Source organism: Mugil cephalus, chromosome 10 (assembly GCF_022458985.1).
Source record: "Mugil cephalus isolate CIBA_MC_2020 chromosome 10, CIBA_Mcephalus_1.1, whole genome shotgun sequence".
Taxonomy (NCBI): domain Eukaryota; kingdom Metazoa; phylum Chordata; class Actinopteri; order Mugiliformes; family Mugilidae; genus Mugil; species Mugil cephalus.
The window spans coordinates 4,592,085-4,617,833 of record NC_061779.1 but is presented as its reverse complement, the minus strand read 5'-3'; the positions used below and the strand labels follow the sequence as shown (position 1 = coordinate 4,617,833).

At 40.5% G+C, this 25,749-nt stretch overlaps 2 protein-coding genes across 5 annotated transcripts in view; one reads left to right on the top strand and one right to left on the bottom strand.

Annotated features, from left to right (window-relative positions):
* The first annotated feature begins 586 nt into the window (after positions 1-586).
* On the top strand, positions 587-14,947 carry cracr2aa (calcium release activated channel regulator 2Aa). Of its 4 annotated transcripts, none has more exons than XM_047596243.1 (19): positions 587-675; positions 2,319-2,559; positions 2,818-3,234; positions 4,704-4,815; positions 4,892-5,081; positions 6,321-6,467; positions 6,647-6,737; positions 6,861-6,956; positions 8,055-8,242; positions 8,661-8,732; positions 9,177-9,222; positions 9,371-9,456; positions 9,558-9,906; positions 10,115-10,250; positions 11,920-12,001; positions 12,089-12,203; positions 12,336-12,437; positions 13,243-13,319; positions 13,655-14,947. In XM_047596243.1, the coding sequence occupies exons 3-19, from the start codon at positions 2,998-3,000 to the stop codon at positions 13,740-13,742; spliced, it is 2,214 nt and encodes a 737-aa protein (XP_047452199.1). In that variant the 5' UTR covers positions 587-675; positions 2,319-2,559; positions 2,818-2,997; the 3' UTR covers positions 13,743-14,947. The 4 variants fall into 4 exon arrangements, with proteins under 4 accessions (XP_047452199.1, XP_047452200.1, XP_047452201.1 ...); XM_047596245.1 differs by having other exon boundaries at positions 600-675; positions 2,504-2,559; XM_047596244.1 differs by lacking the exon at positions 2,319-2,559 and having other exon boundaries at positions 590-675.
* Positions 14,948-16,478: 1,531 nt separating this feature from the next.
* Positions 16,479-25,749, bottom strand: part of LOC125014820 (protein arginine N-methyltransferase 8-B) — a 28,048-nt gene continuing 18,777 nt past the window's right edge. Inside the window, exons 8-10 of the mRNA XM_047596254.1 lie at positions 21,155-21,305; positions 19,010-19,131; positions 16,479-17,322 (exon numbers count right to left, since the gene is read on the bottom strand). Coding sequence (XP_047452210.1) covers positions 17,239-17,322; positions 19,010-19,131; positions 21,155-21,305 — 357 coding nt within the window. The 3' untranslated portion in view covers positions 16,479-17,238. The remainder of the gene's footprint in view (positions 17,323-19,009; positions 19,132-21,154; positions 21,306-25,749) is intronic.

The following is a 25,749-nucleotide window of genomic DNA, read 5'->3' as shown; positions in this document are numbered from 1 at the left end:
TCGCAGACAGACAGACAGACAGACAGACAGAGACAGACAGACGGACAGACAGACAGAGGTGTTAATTTTAACGATTAATGGGGCCTGAGCAGTGGGACTGATAAGTATCTATCTATATCTGTCACTTCCGTGTTAGCGTTCCTACGGTTACCAGTTTGCCAAGTCCTTCCCTCCATTTATTTTTAATTTTATTATTATTGAAAATGTAACATATACAAAAAACAATTAAACATCAGCACAAACATAAAATAATATACATATTGAAACTGAAATCAAATGAGTGGGTTCTATTAAGAGTTTGCAGAAAGTGTGAATTAAATCTGCCCAGAACTTTTTTGCATGCAGGAAATTCAAAAAACATATGGAGGACAGTTTCAACTACGTGATTAGAAAATGAGCAAAAAAAAATGCAATGAAACTGTTAATGGAGACTGAAAAATATTTGTTTACAACTGGGGTTTTAACCGTTGACTGACGTGCAGCTCGTTCACTTCCGTGTTAGCGTTGCCACGGTTACCAGTTTTCCGAAGTCCCGCCCTCCACTTTCTTTTTTTTTTTTTTGCTACGTCTGCGCTCACTCACTCAAATTCCTGCACTCACTCACCCACTCACTGCAGTTGACGCTTGTAAACAGTGAACCTCTCATGAAGCGGATACGAGTTTTTTTATTCACCGGTACGTACTTTATCTTTACCCCTGCCCGCTACTACAGCCCTCTGACTCTCTTAATAATTTGTGAATGAGCCACACGTTTGCAAAAGCCAGTCTGCTAAAGTCGCTATGAGGAAGCATAAAATGTTCATTTACTCAACACTGCAAAGTTGGGGACGTTTTTTATCCGTCACAGGAAGTGTCATAATATCGAGAAGTAAGTTTTGTCTTGTGAAGCTACACGTGTTTTGCGAAGCTGATGGTGTTGTCTTAGTTAGTGACCCTCAGTTTCCATAAAGTTCACATTGTGCTACAGTCTGTTGGGCAAAGACGATGAATCGCATAACAGGTGTATCTAGTATTTGACGTGTCAGCTCTTATTCCACCCCGAAGGCTGCAGGTGTCTTTTTTGTTTTCATATGATGAAATGACTACTTCCTAATGGAAAGTTGAGTAAATTCTTGTATGACGAGTTAACTTGTTATACCTGAAAGTACCTATTCTGGTTCTACCCCTAACCCTCGCTTCTTAGAAGGAAACAAGGAAGAGGCAGCATGCTGCATAAAGACTGTTTCAGTCTCTGTTTCTCACGCTCATTTTCTTTTAATCGTGGCACAATGTTTGCATTTTAGTGCCATGAAGATTTAATTGCTGCTCAACTTCTTTGTGGAAGTTGTCGGGGAGTGTGTAATCCAACTTTATATTCAGCTTGAGTACAGACATGACCGAGAGATGGCAAGTACTTGTGCCATTCAAAATGTTGTGGTGATGAATCAAAAACAAAATTGCACTATTACAATTTGTTGCAGCTTAATCAAGAGTGCGAAATGGCAATAGAAATTTCTATTGCTTGAGACCTATTGTGGTTACACAATTGAGCAAAAGCTAAATTTGTTTCCTCGTAGTGCTAACCACAGTGTTTGCTTTAAATGTTGCTGTAGCTCTAACAGCTGTTGCACGTCTAGCCTTGAAAGAGATAAAGTATATATGTATGTAAAGCAGTGAGCTCCACCATGGGAACCTTGTATCTTGGGAGGGGAGACAATTAGTGGTAAACTTTTGTTTAACTGATTTAAATTTGACCAGGAATGTCGCTACCTTCACAGTTATGCACGTACACTTCAGTGTTAAATTAGGCGTAAACCCAAGACGTTTTATTAGGACAAGAGCACAACATTATTCTTTCCTAACATCATTTCCCCTTACTTCCCCTCCTTATTTCCTCCCTCGTGTCTGAGCCTTTCCTAGTTGGTTGCTCATTTGTCTCGTGAAGCTTGTCATGCTCGCAAGACCTTGCGCAATGTCCAGGCCCAAACTTTCAAGCGTGATACATTCATATACATAGCTTATATTTCACAAGTGCATAGAAATACTGAGACTAATAACTAAAGAGCTTTATTGAAATAGAGATAAATGCAAGTTTTGCATCTGCATTATTGAGGCTTGATAGAGCTTTACATGCATATGAAATACAGTTTGTATTAAACGTATGTTTCAAAGAGCACGTATTCTTTCACTTCGTAGCCCGTCTTTGGCTTAAAAGGCATATGTGTGCGTGTCTGTGTATTGTTTTCCTGATCCCACTCGCCCGTCTGTCCGTCTGCCTGCTTACGTCTGTATTCTCCCGTTTGTGTTGCATCTAGTCTCATGCATCTTCCTTTGCATAGGTCACCATGCACGCACTGTACTGCTCATGGATCGACTGAACATTCTCGCTGTGCACAACTGGAAGGCGGTCTTGCAAACCAGTGCACGCTGTATGCACTGAACCCGCTGCTAAGAGAGTCATATCAGTCAATAGTTCCAGGCAGACAAGGCCACCCTCTTCATACCACAACCTTTTTTTTTTCAGTTTTGTGTTTACTTGTCAGATGACATTAGTCTGAGGAGGGACCACCATCCCTAAAGGTAAAGTAGTTGTTTCAGGTGTACAACACACACTATCTAAATCAGACTCAGAATCAGAGGAAAATACTAATTTATTGTATAGATTTTCTCTGATTTATCATGTTTAAACAACATATAGTTTTTATAATGGCATTCAATTTAAAACAGCTCATAAGGTTTTATTGCAGTATGCACAACTATATTATTATCATCGTTGTTTTAAATTGTATTCACTAGACGAGGGCCTGTAACTGAAGACTCTCCTTCTCTCTCTCATAGGTTTCACCAACTAATTAAAGAGGTGGTTGCTAAGAGATGACAATCGCTGACATTGGTGAAAGCCTCGCACGTTCAGCAGCCTGAGGCTCGACATCTCTGTGATCCTTTTCCTCCACGCATCTGTCTGTGCGTGGCTCATGTGAAGCTCGTAGGAGACGCTCTTCTAGCGGCGGACTCACCATGGCAGCTTCTCCCGCTCCATGCGCCGGTACCGGCACCACCACCAGCAAGGTGGCCCAGACCGCATGGCGAAGGCAAGGCGGCGGCGGCGGCGATGAGGCGGATACGCACGAAAGTGACCGGAGGAAGAGCGGGAATGGGGACCTGGGACAAAACACTTTGCAGGAGAAAACCCATGAGTTCTTCCAGATGTGTGACAATGAGAACAAGGGCTTCATCACCCGACGTGACATGCAGGTGAGTTTACTGGATAAAGGATGATTGCCTGCTAAGTTTAAATGTCTTAAACCTGCAGAAGAAAAACAGAACTAACAGAGAGAAGAGAGAGTAGATTATGTTTTAGAGGTAATACAAGTATATACTATACTAAAAACAACAGGAACACATCATTACTTAATTAATTTAACAAATTTACAAATAAAGTGTGTGTGAGGTGGAGCCATTCATCACTGAGTAGCAGGCATGACATATTTTTTTTAATTTTTTTTTCGAAATTACAACTCTGTGTTGAATAATAATGTGAATAAAGTGCAGGGACAGTCCGTACACTCGTTTATGATGCTGAATGGGACATGGATAGCGCGTGTACTCCTTATTCAAAGCGGCATCAAAAGAGACACAGAGAGCCACGGCGAAGCTTTGTCATGCATCTCCTCCACTCGCATTATTGTGCAGATTCACTTGCCCCTTGCATATTCATCCACACCCCGGCTAATCCTTTGATGGAGCACTTCTGCGCCCTCGCTTTGAGGAGAATAAATACATCGGGTGTAAGCTTTGATCAGGTGTTTATCATAATGGTTTTGAAATTGTATTGGCAGTCACATCTATTGATATGACTGTTTCTATCGAGTATTACAAACTCTTAACTAAAAGCATTACTTTACACTGTTATTCTTAATGCTTTCCATATATCTGACAAATATCGTTGTCACGATAACAGCTAAGTGCACAAGAGGTTACATGTAGCTTTACTGCTGACATTATCATTAACATGTTTACTGAATTTTCAGTTTAAAGTACGTTTCACACCGTGACCACCAGCAGGTTAGCTTTGCAGTTGTACTGTTTGCTGACATAAGGGGTATGTTCTGCCCAGATAACACATTTTATAAGAACGGCCGATAGTCTTCCACAGATGGTATCCTTCTCGTGTCCCTACGCTGGATTGTCAGAGTGGCTTTAGTCAACATTTGCTGCAGTGTAAACACTACATAAAAAACCAAGCTGCTCCCAGAGGTGTGGCTGTGTTGGTCCAGCAGTTACGGGCATGATCGGGGTTTTGGGAACGTCTGACTTGTCCTGTTTCTGTGGATTTACCTTTTGGTTAAGAGCAGATGTCATTCCTCCTTTGCCAAATACTTTATGTACTTAATGTCTTGTGCTACAGGGTGGTTGACAGTGTCACTTCAGCTGCCATCTGTTTCTTTCAATCATTGAAAACTTTAGCTGCCATGGGAAGTTCCCAGGTGTCAGTAATGAAACATGTGCATGACTATGAAGTACTGTTTTGCTGAAGAGGGGGCACATTTGTTCTCTGATTAAAATAAGAAGCTAATTTTGACAGTGAGGTTTGAAAGTTTGAGAAAGTAGCATCAACCGCGCCGGAGCTCCAGTCTCAAATATCAGTTGTTATAGCTACAGTAGTGTTAATGTCCTTGAAAAATCTTGCTACTAGCAGCTATGTTTTGTGTCTTGTTGAACAGAGACTGAATGAAAAGCTTCCTCTTAGTGCGGAGGAGTTGGAGAACGTATTCGACACACTTGACTCTGATGGCAACGGATACCTCACCCTCAGCGAGTTCTCCTCCGGCTTTAGTGTGTATTGTCACTTTCTGCTTTAAACATTTCCACTAGTATCATCAGCATTTATAATCGATTGAGTTATTTCTAGGTGAGTTTATGTTTGGCCAGAAGATACCTACAGAGGAGGGGATGGTGGAGAAGACTCCCAATAAGTGCCCACCAGAGGTCTTGTACCAAAACCAGTGGGAGGAGAGCATGGCGAGAGTAGATGAGGATGAGGAGGAAAAACACTTTAGAATGCTTATGGAGAGCCTTGGAGCCAACAGTGTCTTTGAAGAGTGAGTACTGCATGTTTTGTGTACAGTTTGAATTATTATGTGTCTCCATGTCCGTGTCTCCTTTAAGTCTGTACTTTAGTTAAGTTTCCACTCACACTCAAATTGTTCTTGTGCTTCCTCTCTCAGTACTTCAAGCACACTTCACACTCAACAAGCCCTTCACAAAGTTACCTAAAAAATAAATGTCAACTTCCTCTAAATTGCTCTCTTATACATCTCTTATACATTGTTTTGTGAGTTGCAAAGACACGCAATGCATGACTAGACTCACCTTTAACAATGAAATGCAGCTCAATAAAACAGTAGTGGAAGTAAATGCCAGTTTTACACAACCTCTTGGCTTGCATTTACCCGGCTGGAGCAGGAGACATTTGATGACATTTTAGATCAGATTTATTTGTGCGGCACTAACTGATATTGATGTTCGATAGACCTTAACTTCAAGTATTTCAGGCATTTTCTTAACCTTGTATTTCAGGGGCAGTGGTTTAACTGTAATAATGAATTCTGTCCTTGTATATAAGCCGCTGCCTCCATTGTTGTAATTGTTACAATGCTATAAAGGTGCTAACACCCTGTGTTGGAGACAATGGCCAACCGCTACACTGTATTTTCTGGGAATGTCCCAAGTTGAGTATATTTTGGAAAGATATTCAAGAGGCATTAGGAAAGGTCTTTAATTCTCAAATAGCTTTGAATTTTGATTTCATTTTCTTGGGGAGAGATATTAAGTTTGTGGAAATTATCTTGGTTGCAAGCAAAAAGTCAATCACAAGGTGATGGCTAAATCCAATCCCTCCTACTCTGAAAACGGAAAAGTGGAAAAGAATGGAAAAGTTAACCTATCTAATAAGAACACAGAAAGAAAAGTTTTACCAAATCTGGAATAATTGGATAATATTTATAAAGACAGACTTTATATGATCTCCCAGACACCATGGCCTCGTTTAGTCATTTATTTGTTTATCCAGTTTCACTTTCATTGTCATAATGTCAGAGGCAGCATCTGGGTCCCCCATAGGTTCCTCCATTAGTTTTTAGAGGAGGACTGAATGATGAACTCTTTGCCTTCCTAAATAAAAATATAATTCCTTCCTGCCTTGCTAAATAAAAATATAATTCAGACATGTCTTCATCACATATTCAGTTCTTCATCATGACAATGACAATTTTGCAGATGTCAACACAAACTGACCGAAGCTGCATTTGTTGTTTACATCCTTAATTCTGTCCCCTCAGCCCGGCTGAAGTGCGCAGTCTGTGGGCTCAGCTGCGCCGCGATGAACCGCACCTTTTATCCAATTTTGAGGACTTCCTAGCCAGAGTGACATCCCAGATCATTGAGGCAAACCAAGAGAAGAGGGAGATGGAGAGTGCTCTCAAAAAGTCAGTGAGCCTCTATATATTTCATTACTGGTCATTGTAAAAGGTTGGAACTTAATTACGTTTAGAGTGTCTCTGTGCTGTGAAGTGGTTCTTTAATAAGTGAATACTTTACTTAAGGAAGCTTTTTTCTGTGTAGTCAGTGCTGTGTCACTTACAAATAGAGAATTTTATCAATGCAGAAAAGCAGCAACGCATGACGATGAGATCCAGCGCCTGTATGAGGAAATGGAGCAGCAAATTAAAAATGAAAAGGACAGAATTGTGCTGCAGGTACAAAACAATTATGGATGTTTTCACTGACAGTAAAAGCCTCTCTTTACTTCATCAAATACATTTTATTATTAATTTTCATCCCTGTGCTTTGTCTCCGTGTCTATTTTATTGCTACTCAAGGACTACGAGCGGTTTCTGTCTCGCAGTCAAGACCTGGAGCAGCAGCTGTCCAGAAAGGAGAGGGAGCTGGAGCAGCTCTTCCAGAAACAGAGACGGGTGAGTGGTTGCCTGCAAGATGAGTCTCCCTGCAATGGAAACAAGATGACGAATAACAGAATGCGATGGTTTTAAGCGTAATTAACAAACTGGAATTTATTAGCGTCGTGCTAACAGGGACTTTTTATGGTCGTCACCCACCTTAGCACATGTCACATTAACATATCAACAGGTCACTGCTGATAAGTGTTCACTGATAATGTTTCCTGTTTTTGAAGAACCAGTCAGTCGTGCTCTGGTGTAATTGCTAGCATGGTTTACAGAGCATACGGTACGGTAATGAATATTATCGTATGGCAGCTTGTCGTCATAGACAGTCAGATGTCTAGTGTTTGTTCTAACGCATTCTGTCCTCTTGTGTTCACCATATGACCAGTGTGGGGGGATAGTTAAAATGTTCATTTAACAGGCATGCATTCTTAAGCTGAGGAGGTTGACAATGACAATGTGTATTCAACAAATGAGGACCTGAAATGCAGTTGCTGAAATATTGATATTGATTGATTGTTTATCTACAGTGGTGGAAAAAAGTTTTCGGACACATGCATTTGTGAAATATTGCATTAAGAATCACTCTTAGGTCTTCAAGTACAGTCACAGACAAAAAATACTAAACACATCCTAAAGCAGCCATTAAAAACGTGGTTCTATAAAAATACATACATTTTTGAGTACTGGATCGTTTTGGTACCAGTGATACGCTAAAGAAAAGGCTGTGCTTTTTAATAAAAGACACATTTTTCTGTTGCTGTGCTTCGTGTCCACATAAAGCCAGTACATTTGAAAGGTCTTCAGAGACAAAAATGGCTTAAAACAAAGAACCTAACACAGGAAACACATCTGAAGATACAGATTCTCAGCCAAAATCACCACCAGAAGTGCAGGAAATAAATATAATTTGTATTTGTTTGTGTCTGTCTAATGCAGCCACAACCTTTGAAACGCAAAAAAAGGTTTTCATATTTCATGGTAATATTTGAGTAAACAATATTTGAGTGTAACATTTCAATTGTGTCCGAAACTGTTTTCCACCACTGTATTTTATCTGAGATGTCTTCCCGTTCCCAGTTTCTTTCATGATTACCCATCTGTCTCCAGTTGGAAAGTCAGTGCCAGGAGCTCCACAGTGAACAACACGAAACCAAAGTGGAGAACGTGAAGTTAAAGCAGACAAATGATGAGTTGGCGCGGGAGCTGGAGCACACCAGCCAAGAGCTTAACCTGGCACAGGAGCAGCTGTGTTTACTGCAGGAGCAGTCTGCACGACTTCATGACGAGAAGGAGATGTGAGTGGTACCCCAGACGCAAAGGGATAGGTGCACAGTTTGTAGTGTCAGTGAGTGTCAATCAAGACCTCAAATTGTTACTGAAATGACTGCACCAAGTGACATTTACAAATTTACAATACGCTGACTCATACTGCTAGAGGTAGGCTGTTTGCTCTGACTCACAAGCATATTCCTGTGTCTTAAGTTCGTCAAGGTGATTCACAATGCATTTATTTTATATACTGCACGGACATATGGTGTTTCAAAGGTTATGATGCTAGGATGCTAAGAAGAAGAAGAAAGAAAGATAATGTCTGTTGTCTTTATTTGCTCGGGGTCATGTTTTCTCAAATGTTGTAACGTGTAACCACAGGATCATCTGCTTTGCTTACTTATAGAGTCTTACTAATGATGAATGCATTGTTGGTCAACACAGGGAAATATACAGACTAACTGAAGGACTGCAGAGAGAGCGAGCGAGCCTCCTCAAACAGGTGGACCTGTTGAGGTATGGATAAAAACTGTGGTAACACTTGTTCCATTTGCTCAGGCGAGACATGAAGAAAATAAAAGGAAGTGGAGAATGTGGCAGTAGTGAAACTGAGGGCGTCTGCTCATGTCCGTCTGTGGCTCAGCCAATCAATAGCAAATGATTTTCTAAAGAATACTGAGGATTAGTTAGAATTAAGTCTGTAAATATTTTGTCAATTTCTTTATTTCAAACTGAATGTGCTTCAATACATATATATAATAAATATCCAAGAAAATGTGTACTGCACAGGCTTTTGTGTGAGAATGCACCTGAAGAAAATGAGGATGCTTTAGAATTACTGTGGCTTTTATATATCACATATAGCATATCAAACAAGATAGGCACTGATAATGGGTTTTACCACTTACCACATTATGAGGTTCTCACTCTGTCTTCTATATCTCCTTTTTTCTTGTGCAGGGAAATGAACAAACATTTACGGGATGAAAGGGACATATGCTATGAGGTGTGTTTCATGCAATTGAATTTTTATAGATTATTAAAATTTAGCCTCTGTGCATGGTACACCTTACAGGTGCTTTTTCAAACAATTCCGAATTAAGCTAAAAACTTGACTGCTCCTGGAATTGATTCTTTGCCTTTTTACTTTGCAGAAACCAAAGACTTCTAAGACGACAGTTTTGAAGCAGAGGCCTCTCGGCTCTGTTGTAAAACACGCAGATGAAAATGTCTTCAAAAGGTGATTTATCCACAGCTGAGACACTGAATGCACATTTTAAGGAGATTGTTTTCATCAGCAACACTGCGTTATTGTGCTGTAACGTTACTTTGCATTCGCAGTGAGGACGAGGAGGAGCCGAACTCCTGTTCCGTGACGCACAGCCAAGTGAACGGTTCGTGCCGACCGTCTCGCCTAGCAGACGCACGAGGGCACTTCCAGAGGATCATCTCCATCGAGGAGGACCACCTACCCTACTTGCTTAGCGACTGTCAGCCCCCAACGCCTCTTCCAGAATGTAACGAACAGGAGGAAGTCTCAGACGGTGAAGAGAAGATAGACTTGGTGATGAGCGATATTTGCCCACGTGCGTCATCAGCCCAGCAGCAACATTCAAATAGAAGTATGGAGAAAAGCCAAACCCCAGCATCTCCAAGGGGTCAGCCTGTTGGCGAGGAGACCAGCATGAATGTAAGCAGACGCAAAGTGGACGACTGTTTGTTAGGAATATTTAAGGACTGCAGGAACTTAAGAATGTGTTTACATGTTTTCTACCTATCCTACTTGGCTTCTTGCTTGTCTTAATGAGAGGACTTCACACTAATTTAGTCTACTACATATGAATAAGAAGACTTTCCATAACGTTTGATTCCTGCTCCTGTAATTCCTGTTCTTTCAGGATGAAGGAGGTGGTCCGTCAGCACCTGACCGCCTCTTCAAGATTGTCCTGGTGGGGAACTCTAGTGTCGGAAAGACCTCCCTCCTTCGGAGATTTTGTGATGACTCCTTCCACCCAGGCACTTCTGCTACTGTGGGTATGTGGTGCAAACACAAACACACCTCCTGTTGTCAGTTCTTGTGAACAAAGTCAGCAAAGCACTCAGCCCTGTGGTTGACCACACTTGGTATGTGTTTGTCTACACAGCTCCAAAGTACAGCAGTTGGTTATGACACTAGAAATGGTTTTCCGAGTACAGTATTATCAGCAGTTCAAGTAAAGAGTGAAATACGGCGTAAAGATGAACTGTATAGGTGTTATGATCCTCTTGCTGCAATTATCTTTTTGTATCGTGTAGCGTTCACAACAGATTCTATACAATACATTGTTGCGATATTATAATATATTTCAATATTCTACATATTTCACTAAGAAATTATAAATGCAGCTTAAAATACAGGTTGTTTATATGTACATCAGATGAAAGAGACAAATCATTGAACAAACTGAGTCAAAAAACGATATTAATTCAAATTACCCATTTGCACTTGTACAGAAACACTGGATCAAGGTTCTTGCCACTCAAATGTCAAAACACCGTTTACAAACTGCATGTTCTTTGACAAGCTTATTAGTTCCTACTTCTATTTGAAAGCCAAAGTGCCTCCAAACATCAGCTTCGACTACTTCGACTGTCTCAGTCACCACTGTAGGAAACCTCACACAGCAAGGTGGCGCTACAGCAACACCTTGTGGAGCGGAGGTGCAGAAGTCGTTCACGATCGACCCAAAACATGACTTTTTCTTTAAGATATTGAATCAGAAGAAAAAGTCTTGCATTAAAATTCCATATACCAAAAAAAGAAATCGCACATGATCTGTGATACAAACTTTTGGTTTGTTTTTGAAATATGTTGTTAGTGCAAAACAAACTGGAATCCTCAGTAAATGTTGACATATCCTGAATCAAACAGCATCACACACCCTGTACTGTACACTAATTTTAGCATAGCTGATCTGTTGTGTTGAAATATGAGGTAACACATACAAGAGCACTGTACAAACAGCAGTAAGGATAATAAATCATGCTAAGTATCTTTTTGTGCGACCACAGATTTTAAACGTTTGGTTTGACTTGGTTAAAGTTAGAACGTATTAATTAGATTGATGAGCATGTGTATATTGGTTTGTGGGGTAACTCTAGAATCAAAGAAACTACTAGTACTATGGAATTTAAAAACAAAAAGACACAAACAAATCCTTCCTCTAATTAAGTCTTATCAAATGAATTATTGTACAAGACTCATTATGTTTTTGTTTATCATAACATTATATAAAGAAAGAAAGATGATTTGTTTGATATGATTTGTGAAGAAGGTACCAGGTCGTATAAGCTCTTTTGCTTCTTCTTGTCCCCTCTATTTTTGGATCAAAACATGACATGACATGCATCCTCAAAACATGATATTGTCTTATTCCTACGTATTCCTAAATGGTTACACTGTTAATTATCACCATTATTATGCTGTTGCATAAACTACATAAACTCATATTAATGTCGTGAGGGGGTATTTAGTGCAGACTGTTACATTAAGATGCATTCATTTGCACTAGTCGTGTACCTAATGAACTGTAGTGTTCATCCTAATGAAGTGAGTGTATCTTTACAGTACAGTTGACTGTGTATTGTTCCCTAATAACTAAACATATTTTCTATACACAGCATGTGCTGACTTGTCTCACAAAGTTCTTGCCTATGTGTGCAGGTATAGACTACAGTGTAAAGACCATAGCTGTGGATAACAGCCAGGTGGCACTGCAGATGTGGGATACAGCCGGACAGGAGAGGTGAGAGCTTTCCAGGATGTTTTCAAGTAAAAACAAGGGAATTGGGAAAAAAAAATAATAACAGAAGACTTTCACTTTCCTTTAAAGATATCGAAGCATCACCAAGCAGTTTTTTCGCAAGGCTGATGGTGTGGTTGTGATGTATGACATCACTGATGATCAGACTTTCACAGCTGTCAGGCAGTGGCTGACAAGTGTAAAGGTAAGACCGTGGCAGTTTCTGCTGAACACGTTTTCAGTGGAACACCACAATCACATGGTTTTTTTGCTTACTTCACATTTTCCCCCCAGTCGCTGCTCAGCTCTGCATTTTCTCTGTTCTCCTCCTTGACAGGAGGGTGCAGGTGAGGACATACCCATCATGCTGTTGGGAAACAAAACTGACAAGGAGATTGAAAGAACAGTTCAGAAAGGTGTGGGCGAGAGACTAGCCAAGGTTTGTTTGTTTTTTTTTTCTACTGAGGTGAAGGTTCTTTGTGTATCAGTCAGTCAGACCAGAAATAAAGGAATAAAAGAAAAGAGATTGAGAAATGTGAGGATATTATATCCAGGCATCTCCAGCATGACTCTGTTTTTATTTCATTAACTATTTATCATTAGATTTTTTTTTTTATCCCTCTAGTCTCTGATGTGTTTTGCAGTTTCCATGGTGACTGGAAAGCTCCATGTCAGATAATATTATTAGATGAGGCATATTTACTCTTTTCTGCTTATGCAATAGCAAGTATAGGATTCTTTAACCTCCTGAGACCCGAGTTTTCGTTTGTGATGCATTTTTAATTTCTCGAAGGTATTTGGGATTAGCAGGAACTAAGAAGTATAAAAACTAAGCATCTTTGAACAGGAAGTAGTAAATACTATGTCCTCATATGTGGACACAGGGATTGTTTCGCTGTATATTACAATAAATTCACAAATATGTGACAAAATATAAAACTGCTTATTGAAATGATTAAATCCCAATGTCCTCAAACGAGTACTTGCTGATTAGCGATGTTGTAGCTCCTTACTATTGACCAAATTAATTAAATTTGTGCATCACATCAAATTAGAAACATAACTGTAGAATTTGATGAGGTTTTTGTCACTTGACTGAGAATGAAGAACTTTATGTCCCCATATGAGGACGCAGAGTCTCAGGAGGTTAAAAGTCAAATGTATGAACCTTGAAAACACTTTTTTTATCTTGTGTCACTTAAATCCAATTTTCTTTTTTTATTATTTTCATCCTCCTTTTATAGGACTGTCAGATGACCTTCTATGAATGCAGTGCATGCTCAGGACACAACGTGGTGGAGTCCATGATTCATTTAGCCAGGTGAAAAACGGTCATTTAAAGCCTTTTTCAGGCACATCTGGTTCCAGAGATCACATCAGAGAGAAATATTTAATCTAGTTTAAAATTTCATTGTTGACAACCCCTGTTGTATTAGAATGTGCTACAGAACCTCCTTTTTTTATTATTCTTAAACAAATTTTTAATGACTGAGATTTGAAATTGAAAGTGACTGCTCTCACAGCACGTGCAAGTTAGGATTTAGTAGAAGTAACAGCTGCTGAGCACATGTACGTTTTCAGACCAGTTCAAGTACGCAGCAGCACATTAATGCGTTAGAAAGAGTTTATTTATTTATGCCACATTGTGCCGTCTAGAATTCTGAAGGAGCAAGAAGACCGAGAGAAGGAGAAGACGGTCCGGCTGGTCAGCGTCCCCTCGGAGAAGAAGAAATCCTGCTGCTAACAGATAAACACTTAACACGTACACAGTAGCACTACCCTTTACTAAGACACACAATCTAATAGTGAAGACACATTATTCCCACTGTCAGCACAACTGTTTTTCACCCAGTGTTAAAGCACTCAGGGCTAAAACCCAGCACCAAAATCATAATAACATTGTCAGATGTTTCATATGGGATTAAGGTATGAAAATGAACAAAGTTAAAGCTCCTTTGAGTCAAACTCAGCCTTTTTTTTTTTAGTACTTTTTTAAACATCAAACTATTTCATCCTTTAAAAAGTAATTCTCTGAAATTTCATGTATTTGTAAAGCTTCCCAAGGCCCTCTACATTTTTACTACTTGTATGAATATATTCAGGGTTTTTAAGTTGTCAATCCCGTGGACACGACAGCACGAGTTACTGTAAAGTTTAAGGCATTATCGAACAACCTTGCTGTAAACACTACCTTAGTAAAGTGTTTGGTGTCGAGTTTCCATGGACGTGTTGATTTAGGTTTGTCGTTAGATTACTAATGGTGTCATGTGACATTTCAGGATATTGTTATGGCCAAAGTAACCTGTCATTCAGCCAAGTACAGTCTTATATTGTGTTTTTTTCCCCCCAGGGTTGGAATAATTGATAGTGTTTTATATACAAATGTTTTCGTTCTTTGTCGACCTTTTGTACATCTGTAGTCGCGTACCATTCTTGCTAACTGAGCATTTTGCTGAGAGGACGGCTCAGTTGTGTGGTATTTATATTTAACAACAGGAAGTAGATGAGGCCAGCAGGAAGACCAACCAAAAGCACAAACTATTTATTACATATCACCTTAGCAACGTGGCGCCATGTATTTTAAGAAAAAAATGTCGATGTAACGGTGTAAAGTCTTATAATCTGTAACTAAACGATAAAACGAGAAGTTTTGGTAAATATGTTTTTTTTTTTTTTTTTTTACTGTCACTAACAGTGCACCACTACTGCCAGCATCTCGCACACCACTTTAATGTTTGTAAATGTGTAAATAGAAAAATAAATAATTATGTACATGTCATGTGAAAGTGGCTTTATATTTTTCTTCCTTGTTCAACGAAATTCAAATTAGTTGTGCAGCGTCACCCAGTGGATCAATTTAATCATTGCACTTTATTCAGATTTAAATTGACATGACAATATGTGAAACAACACTGAAGCTTTTAAATAATAATAAAAAAGGAGAAGCAATATATGTGTAATGAACATGCCAATTTATTGGAATCACAATGTCTTATACAATAAATATAGAAATCTATATTCGTGTTTGGATTTTGAGCAGCCGGATGTTTATCTTTTTCCTCCAGAACTGATGCCAGTATTATTCTAAATAAATAAGACTACTATCATGTATGATCGATTGTAAGCATTAATGACTTGTACTATAATATTGCTTATTTGTACCAGTAAAATACCCAAGAATAAAGAAATTAAATTTGCTCCCAGAAGGCATTTCAATGATTATGGTTATTTGTATTAGTTGCATTATGAAGTTGTTATTTTTCCCAGTGCTTCCAGCTTTTAAAATTTCGATTATAATGAGGTCGTTAGAGTGTCTGCGGGTGGCTCGAAAACACAGCGTAGGAAATATTACCAAATACTTTAGGTTGTGTGTCTGAGGTGTTGGATAAACTATATTTTTAATATATTAAATCTCCGCAAGTGATTTAGATCTATAGCCTTGACTGAAGGAAACCCTTCAGCATTGAGGGTCATTGTCATTACACTCATTATGCCACAGAGTCGATCAACAACTTGAAATGCAGCTGGAGACCGAGATGTAGCAACTCAAGCATTACGTGTATATTATACACCAGGCATAACATTATGACCACCTTCCTAATATTGTGTAGGTCGCCCCTTTGGGTCCTATGAGTTGAGGGAAGTTGTGGATCATCCCACAGATCCTCGATCAGTTTGGGATCTAGTGATTTATATACACCGGGAGATTTTCTCTGCCACCAGCTCCTGCGACTACTTCAAGCTCGTCTGCATCCCCACCTGCAGCAATTTCACTCTCAAGTCCTTTCATCTCGGTAGCGCTGAACAACTGGCACGGATGCACTAATTGCAATGCGCAGAGAGGCGGATCATCGTCATCAGGAAACTCCTTCAGTGGAAAAACAATGCACAAACATTCCCTTCTCTCAGCAAGCTTGCTAAGAAACACCTGGGAGTGGTTGTGACATTTTTTTTTTTTTTTTTAACAGCAGGACAGTTACAGGCGATGTGCAATAAAAGCAAAAAATGTCAACAATACTGTTTGTGAACAAAAACCTCTGATCTGCACAAGGGGACAGGGACCACAGGGGGCTTGAGGGAATATGTTTTTTCATATATATAATTGTGGATCAAATGTTTTCTCATAATATTATCAGTTTCTGCGTGTGGTTCTGTAATTGTCTATTGTATGATTGTTGTGTTAAGGGCTCCTGTGTCTGTGTTGTGTAGCTGCCTCGGGACTACGGCTGAAAATAAGTCCAGCGCATTTACACTGACGACTAACACATTAATGTAGATTAATGTGCATTCTCCCTATTCAATAAACTAATAATAATAAAAATAAATAGCTCCCTGTAAAAAGGGCTGTGTGTGACCTGGTGTGTGGGGGCCTGTTTAATATAAACGTCACTGAGCGTGATGGAGAATCATTGAGAAACAGATCAACTCGTGGAAATGGGCATAAACTCCGAAAAAAAGAAAAACAAAGGGAGAATCTTAATGCAGCTGTGCGGAAAAGATTTAGTTACGCTTCGGCACTTGGTCAAGGCATTTAAGACCTCAAACTGACAACACAGAGCACGTACGGAGTCCGAGCTTCGACACCTCCTGTTCCACACAAAACGACTAGTAACTACACTGACACACATCACCTTTCACATTACACACATCTGTTATTCCTTGGCTGTGTTGCGTCAATCGCTGTTTAGTTTCCCAACGCGGCTGAAGTGATAGAGCTATAGATGATATCGTTTCACTGAGAATCATCGGCTACAGTACGTAATGTGACATAAAAACTACACTTAGATTTATTGTCTACCTCTAACAGAATGTGGACAAGTACAGTCATTTATTAGATCTACAGGTGCCGCCTACGCCCCCCCACCCATAAAACCAACAAGTTACGGATGAGGAAACAAATACTGGACGAAACGCACAGACACGTCACCCCATCTCACATGTACATACACCAATAACATTCATCAAGACTAGAAAATATTCCTGACCTCTTGTGTCAGTTACATTCATATTTGTTTAACAGTCAGCGTTGGTCACTTCCTGCTTTCGTTTTACGATTTGGTGACGCCGTTGTCGCCCGTGCCCCCCGTCTTCCCGGTCTTTGGTGATCCGTTCACATCCCACTGTGTTACCCGTCTGCGGTTTAGGGAGCGGTTCCACTCGCTCCTCACCCCTCCCCTCTCCTCCACAGGCCCCTTCCCGGGTGGTGGATGGTTACACTCAGTGGGGCGCCACGGTGAAACTTAGCGCATCTTATAGTCGTGGGATATGGCTGCTTCACACAGCTGCCCTTTGAAATCCAGCTCAAAGGTAAAGTCCAAGTCACGCTGCAGAGGAAGAAAGAGAAAAGGTGGTTCTTGTGTTTGACAACAATTGATCAAATACACAGTGAAAACTGTGGGAAATAATTGTAATTATCAGATTTTCCATTTTGACCTGACACCAGAACAGAACACGGTGTTAAATAAACACTGGTGTTTTGGGCTCCTCCCTCCCCAGGGAGGAGAGGACACTGACCAGGTCAACAGTACAACATGTTGGCGTTTGTTCAAGTCACCGCAGTGCTGCTGCCTGCTTGACCGCTCCACACCACCGAGGAGAAAACAATCAGCTGTGCAGGATATGACTCATTCCTTCCAAACAGACACATGCACAGTGATCAGGCATAACATTATGACCGCCAGCGTTGGGAGTAACACCTTACAAAAGTAATGCAATTACTGTAATGCATAGGTCTTCAACAGGGGATCCATGGAGGTAATGCAGGGAGGTCACAAAATCGTTGGTTGATTAGACATTTTTCTATTTTTTATTTTGTTTATTTTCCTCCACAAATTTCTTTAAATACACTTTAACACAAATCCAACATATTTTAGTAAAGGGATAAATGGAGGCACTTCACTCATTCAGCGCTACAGGAGCTGTCTCAACTGCGGTTTCACTCAGAGCGCCACACTAGACCTGTCAATCTAAGCCTCCTGTACCCAGGAGGCCCCGCCCCTATAGCTGCAGAGCCAATCACGAGGCCGCATATTACACGCTGACTCTGTCAGGTTCCCCAAAATTGGCTGAGAACCTATTCAGTTCCCAGGTGAAATCCCAGACACACGGTGCAATATTAGCAGAAGAGAAGCTAACAGTGCATGTTATATATAGGTATGTTTATGTTTATGGCAGTTGCACCTGTGTATTATCTGAATAGCTTAATATTGAATGTAAAATGAGTTTAATATAGAACACATATAGTAGGTAGGGGGTCCCTGCTTAATCTCTCCATCAGTCTGAGGGTCCTTGGCCTGAAAAACATTAAAGATCCCTGCTGTAATACTTTTTCCTGTAACTGTCATGGTTCTGTCTTTTATTTTGTGCCATGTTTTGTGTTTCCTCTTTCATTCTGTCAAGTTTCTTAGTTTCCTGTTTCTCGTGCCTCCTTGTGTTTCTGCCTTGATGTCTGTTCGTATTGTGTTTTGTATTTCCCGTTTTATTTTGTTAAGTTCTGGATTTCCTGTCTTGTGCTTCCTTGTGTGTCCCTTGATTGTTAATTGGTCTCACCTGCTCTGTTGTGTTGTTGTGTTACCTACCTTATGTTACCCTCTGATGTTTTTCCCTGTTTTTATATCATGTTTCTGGAATTTATTTTTGGTTTTTGGATTTACCTGCCTGTCTGCAGCGCTTTTTGTTGGATTTTTGTTTGAAACTTGGCCTCATCTTTAGTCCTGCACTTGGGTCCTCACCTCAACACTCACCAACTCTGACAGTAATGAGGTAATGTAAGGTATTACAAAAAAATTATAATATTTTACTCGCTACAAATGTCAGTAATGCCCGTTACAATGGATTTTAAACCTGAAATGAATTGTGTTTTAATACAAATTTGAGATTGACAGAGGAGAAAAAAATCCCAGCAAATGTTAACTTCCTGTTAGTTCTAGAGAACAGCTGATTGGGGAGAAGATGACTGTAGCCATTAAAACAAAAAAAAAAAACAAAGACTATAGACTGCACCATACTCACAATATTTTTCTCGTTGGGCTTCATAGCAATGCTGCCAACAATCTCCTCTCCTCTCCTCACGGTCAAATAGTCCTCCAGGTAGAACACCGTCTGCTTCCAGTGTGTGTACGGAGCATCTGGAGCTGGAATACACACAGAGGAGCACACTTCCATAACGGTGATCAGCAGCATTCGATCTCATTAGGAACTCACGCCTCTCCAAAGAGGCAGCTGTTACAAACTGGTTGTCAGCTTGTTAAAGGCCCGTCAGCTGGTGCTTATCAACGACTGCAGCCAAATCCCTTTTACCAACAACTCAACATTTACAGCTGCACACGTGAGCTATCACTACAGAATGCCTTCAAACTGCGGTGTATAGACTATACTAGAGACAGTCGTGAGAGTGAAATAGCAACAGTCAAAAGGGGGTTTTAACAATCTGGCAACTCAACAGGTTGAAAAATCGCAGGAAATAACATTGTAAACATTGAGGACGCTGTTAGATTAGCTCCAACACGCCATCTCCCATTTGCTTGTCACATGTCTGACTCTTGAAGGGAAAACAAAGCTTAAATGGTTCACAGAAGGCAGAAGTACAGAAAAACCTGTTGAATCCAACAGCATTTAAATCCTTTGAATCTGTGTGATTCTTTTCCTTTGTTTTTAAGCTTTGGTTTAATTTTAATCACTTAATTTGCAATTACTTTTTGTGCCATTGTATTTTTCCTGCCAAGAATTTGGAACAATAATAAAGGAAAAAAATTATCACAAAAAGGAAAAACAAAACTAAATGTAAAGAATACTCACAAAATCACAACTTTTGAAATGATTTAGCGGCCCATGTGTAATACCTTCGCAGCCCACCAGGGGCCCACAGGTTGGGAATCGCCGCTCTCAAGCAATAACGCATGGAAAAGAAAGGCCAGATTTCTTTCTCCACTTGAGTCCCAGATGCCAGCTCTCAAGTAAAAGGCAAATAATGCATGACTGCATTCCTGATCTCTCTGCACCGCTGCTCCAGTCAGTCAGTTCTTTCATCATCAGTCCAATTTGTGCTGCTGTTGTGCTCCCGTCTGTGCATCAATCTCTGTGTGCGAGCGCGGGGGGAAATTCACACACCCAAAACAAACGGAGTAATCCCCACTGCCCGGACCGTCACTGAGCGCTTGGACCAGATTCAAAAGGTCACGACCACTTAAATTTCTGCAGCCAGCCCTGACTTCTTTAGTTCAGCTCTTTGTAAGTGCACAGATGCCTGTCAGCAGAGCTGGGTCTCAGTTTTTTTTAGTTTTATTTCTTTACTCTGTTTCTTATGCTAATGAAGCAGTTGAAATAGTTTCTTTACTGACTTGCAGCATGAATTGATTTTTTTGACCTCTGCTACTCTTTTTCACCTTGTTTGTGTTTGTCCGACATAGCTGTCTCTCCAGAGAATCACTTACACACTTTGGCTCTTTTTGTGTATGTTTAGACCTGTATCTTTAGAGTTTTTTTTTTTTATTATTATTTATTGGTGGGCAAGTCTCCAGGTCTGACGCTGCAGAACTTGCTTGACAGGCTAGAAAATCGATAGGAGCGCAGAGGGTGAGGAAGCAGGGATCAGGAAATTATGCATTTCTGCCAAGGCCCTCATGAATAAAAGAATGCCTGCGGTTACACACAATTATTTCTTTGAAAAAAGAAAAAAAGACAGTGTTTATCCACTGGGTTAAACAGATGTACAAGAGGTATTTTGATCCATCGCCACTAGGGGGCAGTCACAGACAGATATTCAATTCTCTTCAGTCACTCCAGTCAAGGCTCTGAGTCATGTCTGAAAAATCCAAAAATCATAAGCGTCTAAAGTCTAAAGAAAGGAACACACAACTTATTAAGTTGTCATAGTTTAGATCTTTTCCTGACTGAAATAACAGGTGCTGCAGTGAGATTTAAAATTAGTACACTGGACCTGTGATATTTTCAGCTTATAAATCTAGATTGTGCCCTCTGCCAGCTGTGTCTTGCAACCCAAGGACATCACACATAATTAAAAGGTAACTTCTGGTCTGTTTACCAATTTAAGATCATCATCTGCCATCTGTAACATGTATGTGTGCAGAGAATCATAGATATTCGCAGGTCCATGAGGCACAAGCATAAAGTAATAGAACATGTGCAGCATCCCACCTGTGGAGAAACCAGTCTTCTTGTGACACTTGGTGAACTCGATGTTGAAGTAAGTGACCAGTGCGTGGATGTAATCGTTCCTTTGGATTTGCAGGCAGAAATTCGAGGCGAAGGAGAGGTCCTCAGGCTTTACCGTGTAGATGTCCACCTCCTGTAACAGAGTGAATTCTTTACTCCTGCAAATCCTTATTGAGCGTATCATTAGCCTAATAGAAGGATTGTTTGAGTTACAATATTACTAATGTGCTAGAAGATCTTGTTTTCAAAAAATGTAAAATTTTTATTGCAGCTTATTCTGCTTCATTTAAACCCATTGTCCTCAATAGTGGATGATTTAGTCTGCCATCTAGTGGTGTGCAAAGATTAAAACATATTTATTTATGCTTATTAACGTTTCTAGTTTAAGATGACGTGCAAATTTAATAGATCAGCAATTTTTGCTAACTAGAAAGTACTCGTTTGAGAACGTTGAGACTTCATTGTTCTGTCTTTGCTCAGCCACAGTCAGTTTCATATTTTTGTCACACTTTTGTAACTTCTTTATAATATAATTAATGAAATTATCCCAGTGTCCACACATGAGGACATTGTTTTTTTCCGAAAACTACTACTTCCTGTTCAAAGATGATGCTTAGTTTTTATACGTCTTGGGTCCTACTGATCCCAAATACCTTGGAGAAATTAAAAACACATTCCAAATAAGAGCTTTGGTCTCAGGAAGTTAAGGAGGCCTTTATTTCTTCACACCATCAACTAAGGAACTTGATGTCTGACAATTTCTCTAAAAATGAATGCTGGCAATTTCAACTTTCATACAACACAGCAAGGACACTGAAAGGCTAACTTTAAGAAGTGCAATAGTGCTTCTACTTGCAAAAAAAAGGCAGAGGGTCACCGCTAAGTCCCAGTAGGACTGTGCCAAAATTGCAAGGAGGCCAGCAAGTCTTGTGTGGGATGAAGAGGGACAGTGTGCTGAGGTTATCTGAGAGCTCCTGTCAGGATCCAGGTGTTATTCATGCGCAGCGCTAGGACCCCAAATCTGTAAATGTCCCCTGTTTCCAGTCAGTTTTAACAGGATATCTGATACTGCATCAGCCCACTACATCACAGTGGAACATGCAGTTCCACAGTGTGGTCTACAGCTGGATCACAAACCGGACCGGTCGGCTAACACGGACCCTGTATACAAAAAAGGTCAGAGTCGTGTCTGTTTCCTCAGGAGGCTAATTCAGCACTAAGAATAAGGACACCTCGCGGCTGGACTAAGTGACACAGAAGGTGGGCTCTGTGGTAGGGGCAGAGCTGGAGTCCCTGACATTGGTGGCAGAGGCAAGGACCTTGAACATCTATTTATCTGTCGTGCTGCCTTTGATTACTGAGTAACAGAGGGAATGCACCTAAAACCTACTCTGCAGGCCAAACGTGTAGGCAGCTCTGTCATAATCTTGTTTCATGTACCATCAGCACTAATAGATCTTCACTGCTAGCTTTTGCTGCCAGAGGCCACATTTGTTGTGGAAGAACGAGCCTTATGTTCACTGGCAATAAAAGCAGTGTAATATTAACATTGAGCTCCCTCCACTGTCTTTATAAATAATCACTCCTGTAAACACCAGATATTTTACACTGGCCGCGCGGTATAAACTTCTCAAAGTCACACTTTAAAGTTTAGAACGGCAGCATAATACACGGCAATGTTTACTCTAACTGCAATTACTGTAAAGCCGATATAAAAAAAAATTTATGAGCCCTGTCATGGCGGCTGTTAATGCCGAATTCATTATTTTCACAGAGATTGTAATTGTTAATGAGCCTCCATGAGCGTTGTTACAAAAGTTTCGAGGAACGGTTTAATAACACAAAGTCCTGTGTGTGGTATTCCTCGGCTATACAACTTTAATGAGGTCGTCCGTTAAACCTTTTAAAGACATTATAGCTAGTCAGCGGGGTACCATTGCTGAAAGGCTTCTTTTCACTTTCTTTTTTTCCTCAGATCCAAAGATAAGCAGCATTCCCGTCGGCATCATGGTAATTTTATTCAACCGCCTTTAGTGACGGTTCTTTGTAATATCACAAAAGGAAAGGTTATCTAATTTAAAAGAATAAACATTGGCCTTGGAAGCGTGGAAGAGGCAACACTGAGCTAAGGCGTGATCGGGGATTGTTGTTGTTGTTGTGTCAGAGGTGCAGTTGAGGTAGAGCAATGCAATCAAATGCCGCTGATGGGAAGGTCACTATGACAAGGAGCACAATCAGGGAGGCCAGACGGGATGCTATTCACATGCATGTCATGGCTGTGTGATGAGTGTATTTCACACAGTGAGATGTCCAGACAGGATAACCACCACTCACCAAGGTCATCCTTTGTCAGAGAGCAGGTTTACCAGTTAATCACTGTCACTCACAGGTTATAATTAATATATACGTGCCAGCAGCAATAGTATCTTTGTAAAAATATACAGTGGGGGAAATAAGTATTTGATCCCCTGCTGAATTTGTAAGTTTGCCCACTTCCATAGAAATGATCAGACTCTGGTTTTTATGGTTGTTTACTGGTTACGGGTATAGACAGAATATCAATCGAAAATGCATAAAAAACACACAATCTAAAAGTTATAAATTGTTATGTATTTTATTAAGGGAAATAAGTATTTGATCCCCAACAATTCACTTAGAATTCAGGCTCCTACAGATTGGCTGGTGCGCATGTGGCACGGAGCTGTGCTCAGTCAACTAATTACCAATACTCCTGATCTTAACTCGTCATGTATATAAAGCACACCTGCTCTAAGAATCAGTTTCTTACATTCCAACTTCTACAGCACCATGGGCAAGACCAAAGAGCTGTCAAAAGATGTCAGGGACAAGATTGTAGACCTGCACAAGGCTGGTATAGGTTACAAAACCATCAGCAAAAGGCTTGGTGAGAAGGTGACAACTATTGGTGCCATTATTCGCAAGTGGAAGACCCATAAAAGGACCATCAACTGTCCTCGGTCTGGAGCTCCCCGCAAAATCTCGCCTCATGGAGTGAGGATGATGATGAGAAAGGTGAGGGAGCAGCCTAAAACAACACGGCAGGAGCTTGTTAATGATCTGGAAGCAGTTGGGACCTCCGTCACCAAGAAAACAGTTGGCAACACACTGCGCCGTTATGGATTGAACTCTTGCAGTGCCCGCAAGGTCCCCCTGCTCAAGAAGGCACATGTACAGGCCCGCCTTAAGTTTGCCAGTGAACATCTAAATGACTCAGAGAAGGCTTGGGAGAAAGTGCTGTGGTCTGACGAAACCAAAGTTGAGCTATTTGGCATTAACTCGACCCGCCGTGTTTGGAGGATGAAAAAACGTGAGTATGACCCAAAGAACACCATACCCACGGTTAAGCATGGAGGTGGAAACATCATGTTTTGGGGCTGTTTTTCAGCAAAGGGTACAGGGCAACTTCACCGCATTATGGGGCCAATGAATGCAGCCATGTACTGTAACATCTTGGACAAAAACCTTCTTTCCTCAGCAAGAACACTGAAGATGCCTCGTGGGTGGGTTTTCCAACATGACAATGACCCAAAACATACTGCCAGGACAACAAAGGAGTGGCTCAAGAAGAAGCATATTAAGGTCATGGAGTGGCCTAGTCAGTCTCCAGACCTTAACCCGATCGAAAACCTGTGGAGGGAGCTGAAGCTCCGAGTTTCCAAGAGGCAGCCAAGAAACTTGAAGGATTTAGAGACTGTCTGTAAAGATGAATGGGCCAAAATCCCTCCTGCGCTGTGTGCAAACCTGGTGACCAACTACAAGAAACGTCTCATCGCTGTGCTTGCCAACAAAGGTTTCTCTACAAAGTACTGACTTGTGTTGTGCTTGGGGATCAAATACTTATTTCCCTTAATAAAATACATAACAATTTATAACTTTTAGATTGTGTGTTTTTTATGCATTTTCGACTGATATTCTGTCTATACCCATAACCAGTAAACAACCATAAAAACCAGAGTCTGATCATTTCTATGGAAGTGGGCAAACTTACAAATTCAGCAGGGGATCAAATACTTATTTCCCCCACTGTAACTGAATGATGATGTATACACAGTGTATGCTAGCACGGTTGCTTGCGATATCTTTGGTATATGTTAATTGGTGTTTAAAACTGGTCATGCTTAGCTGGTACAGGAAAGCCTTCACTAGTTACCACCAGTGGGACAAATAGTGGCTCAGATCTGGCAGGAAATAACTAGATCCCACGCATGGGTTCATGGCTTGTAAAGAATGTGACATTTTTTTGAGGGGCGGGGCTTAGCTGGAGGCAAAACATCTCTAACACGATAGCCTGTAAACGCCGGTTACTGTATTTCAACGGACTGTTTTGGCTGGAATGGACGAGGAAAACACATATTTTAGAGAACATATGAATACACTCACACTCCGTGACTGTGAGTGTTATTTTAAAAAGCTGACTGTGACTGATTTGACTATATTCACTAACCCCTAAACTCTTGTGTTTTTAGTACCTCTGTTGTAATAAATTTTCCTCTTTTTTATTTGTAAGCTTCTTCCCTCCTGGTGTTCCTTGTGTCCCCCCCTTTCATTATTTGATT

Bases quoted from the DNA above. Each gene is read 5' to 3' on its own strand.
- cracr2aa (XM_047596243.1), top strand. From the start codon at position 2,998: ATGGCAGCTTCTCCCGCTCCATGCGCCGGTACCGGCACCACCACCAGC. The intron at 3,235-4,703 runs GTGAGTTTACTG...CTTGTTGAACAG, and splicing joins TCACCCGACGTGACATGCAG to AGACTGAATGAAAAGCTTCC. The intron at 6,468-6,646 runs GTCAGTGAGCCT...TTATCAATGCAG, and splicing joins ATGGAGAGTGCTCTCAAAAA to AAAAGCAGCAACGCATGACG.